At 46.7% G+C, this 2,252-nt stretch overlaps 1 protein-coding gene across 1 annotated transcript; it reads right to left on the minus strand.

Moving 5' to 3' along the window:
• Positions 1–528: 528 nt before the first annotated feature.
• On the minus strand, positions 529–1,995 carry LOC122020925 (probable jasmonic acid carboxyl methyltransferase 1). Its single transcript, XM_042578971.1, has 4 exons — positions 1,878–1,995; positions 1,415–1,807; positions 1,061–1,342; positions 529–981 (listed from the first exon to the last, which is right to left on the minus strand). Exons 1-4 carry the CDS (start codon positions 1,950–1,952, stop codon positions 604–606), a joined length of 1,128 nt encoding a protein of 375 aa, XP_042434905.1. The 5' UTR covers positions 1,953–1,995; the 3' UTR covers positions 529–603.
• Positions 1,996–2,252: the final 257 nt, after the last annotated feature.

A 2,252-nucleotide genomic window follows, 5' to 3' on the forward strand; every position in this document is an offset into this window, starting at 1 on the left:
TTCATTTAATATCTCAAGTTTTATTATCTCAAGTGATTATGGTTCAATATTTAAAATAGTCATGTTTTTTAATATCTCACGTTGTAATATCAACTCATGGATATACCTAATTAACTCGTTGTATTTGATCAAGAAATCAAATACAGCAATCGATTGGTTAAGAATTTCCATGAGCACAAAGGCTCGTGAAATCAATCAGGTGATTGATTAACACTCCTTAATTGATTGATCCAATGAATATTTCATAATTATTTTTCTACTAAAAGAAATTAATCTATAATGTACCGTAGTTAAGAATCAACTCACGAACGAATATATCTAATTAACTCAGTTGCACCCTAGCCCAGAAGATAGATTTCATATATTTGCACTCAATAAAGAGATTGGTAATAATTTCATATTATAAAATAACTCCCATCAAAATTTAAATCACCGATTCGATAATTTTCAAAAAAATTCGACCTACAATCTTAACCTTCCCAATGATTCCGGTTCAATATTTAAAATAGTCAATAATTCATAATTCGTGACCGTAATGAGTTTATTTTAAAATTATAAATTTCTCACATGTAAGTGAGATACTTTATTCAAAATACTTTTTATTCACTTCCTCACCAGAGAGATCACCACGTTCGTCACCGCCGCCTCGCTATCCGCGTAATACTGCGCCAGTAATCCGCCGTATCTGCAGAAGAGATCGTCCATGCCGAAGCCTTCCCCGAAGTGGCTCCTCAGCATCGACTCCGACACCGCCCTCACCCCCTTCGCCATGCGCACGGCGTGCGTCACCGGCCTCGCCGTCACGTTCGCCTCCCCGCCGGTGCCAGAGTACTGATCGTCGTCGTCCCACCTGACTAGGAACTGGTCGGAGCTTCGGATGCAGAACGAGCCCTCGCCCTCGATCTCCTCCTCTAACTCTTCCATCGACGGCGCGTAGAAGGGAGCGTCGAATGAGTCGATCCTTTCCTGCGCCACCAAATTCTGCTCCGCAGTTTTATCAGTCATGGCGTCGACGGCATCTGGAAGAAGGCAGAGGGCGTGTTAGTTAATTTTAGCATACCTCGGAGGCCATGGCGTTGAGTGCATCTGCGAGTAGCTCCCAGATGTAGAGGTCCTCCATCATGGCGGCCTCTCTGTTCTTCCTGCTCATGAACGCCAACACCATCAACCCTCCCCTCACGATCTCCTCTGCGCGACACCGGAGAAAGGTCGTGAAATCTCTGTGGAACTGCTTCCGGTAAGCCTCCGCCACGCACGGGGGACTGCCTGCCGATATGAACACCTTCCCTTTGTTCACGCATGCCGCCGGCGATCCTTCCTTCTGTTGAAGTTCTTCAGGCATCTGCGAATTCACAAACACTAATTTATATGTATAGTTTTGATTGGCATTGAAGTTTCCGATCGATCGATCGACCTGAGAAAGCCAGTGGAGGCTGGACGACGAGCAGACCAAGTGCAGGCTCTTGGCGGCGAACAGCCGGCCGTAGAACGTGCCGGGCACGCCGGTGACGAAGCAGAGGCCTTTTCCCTGCCTCCGCGAGTTGAATTCCGGCAAGGATCCGAAGACAGCGTTGAAGTCGTTGCCGTAGAGGTCGTTGAGGAGCAGATTGAACTCCGGCGGCTGGCCGTGCAGCTCCACGCACGCCCTCTCGACCGCCGCCATGATGTCTTCCACCGCGAGCAACGCCGTGGGGCCGGAGGAGCACCCCAAGTCCGCAACGCTCATAGTCGCCGGCCGGCCGGTGCCTAGGTAGGCCGCCACCGCCGCTTCCCGGCGCTCGCTTTGGGATTTGGATATGATCAATCCCTGCACTCCCGGAGAATGCTTCACGTATCAGTTGCTCAAACACAGAGATAATAAGCGATAAGGATGGAACCTGGATCTTAGAGTTGCGGGCGTAGCTGTTGTCGCCGGCGCCGGAATTCATGTGAAAATCTTTCTTGAGATCCATGACCGTACCGGACGCCGCCGCCTTGTCTGCCGACCGTGATGAATGTCCACACTGACCGATAGATCGATCTATATAACATCTCGCGATTGACAGAGACCGGAGATGAGGATGAAAGAAAATAGTTTGTTAGGGGAAAAAACTTTCATAAAGTTCGTCTAGATAATAAATAGAAATATATTAGGATAAATATGAAAATAATAATAACAATACATTTGGTATCCAATCTTAGTTACTATAATAATAATAATAAATTTGGTATCCAATTTGTGAATGTTAGTGTAGATGGTTATATTTGTTGTC

Source organism: Zingiber officinale, chromosome 9A, assembly GCF_018446385.1.
Source record: "Zingiber officinale cultivar Zhangliang chromosome 9A, Zo_v1.1, whole genome shotgun sequence".
Lineage (NCBI taxonomy): Eukaryota > Viridiplantae > Streptophyta > Magnoliopsida > Zingiberales > Zingiberaceae > Zingiber > Zingiber officinale.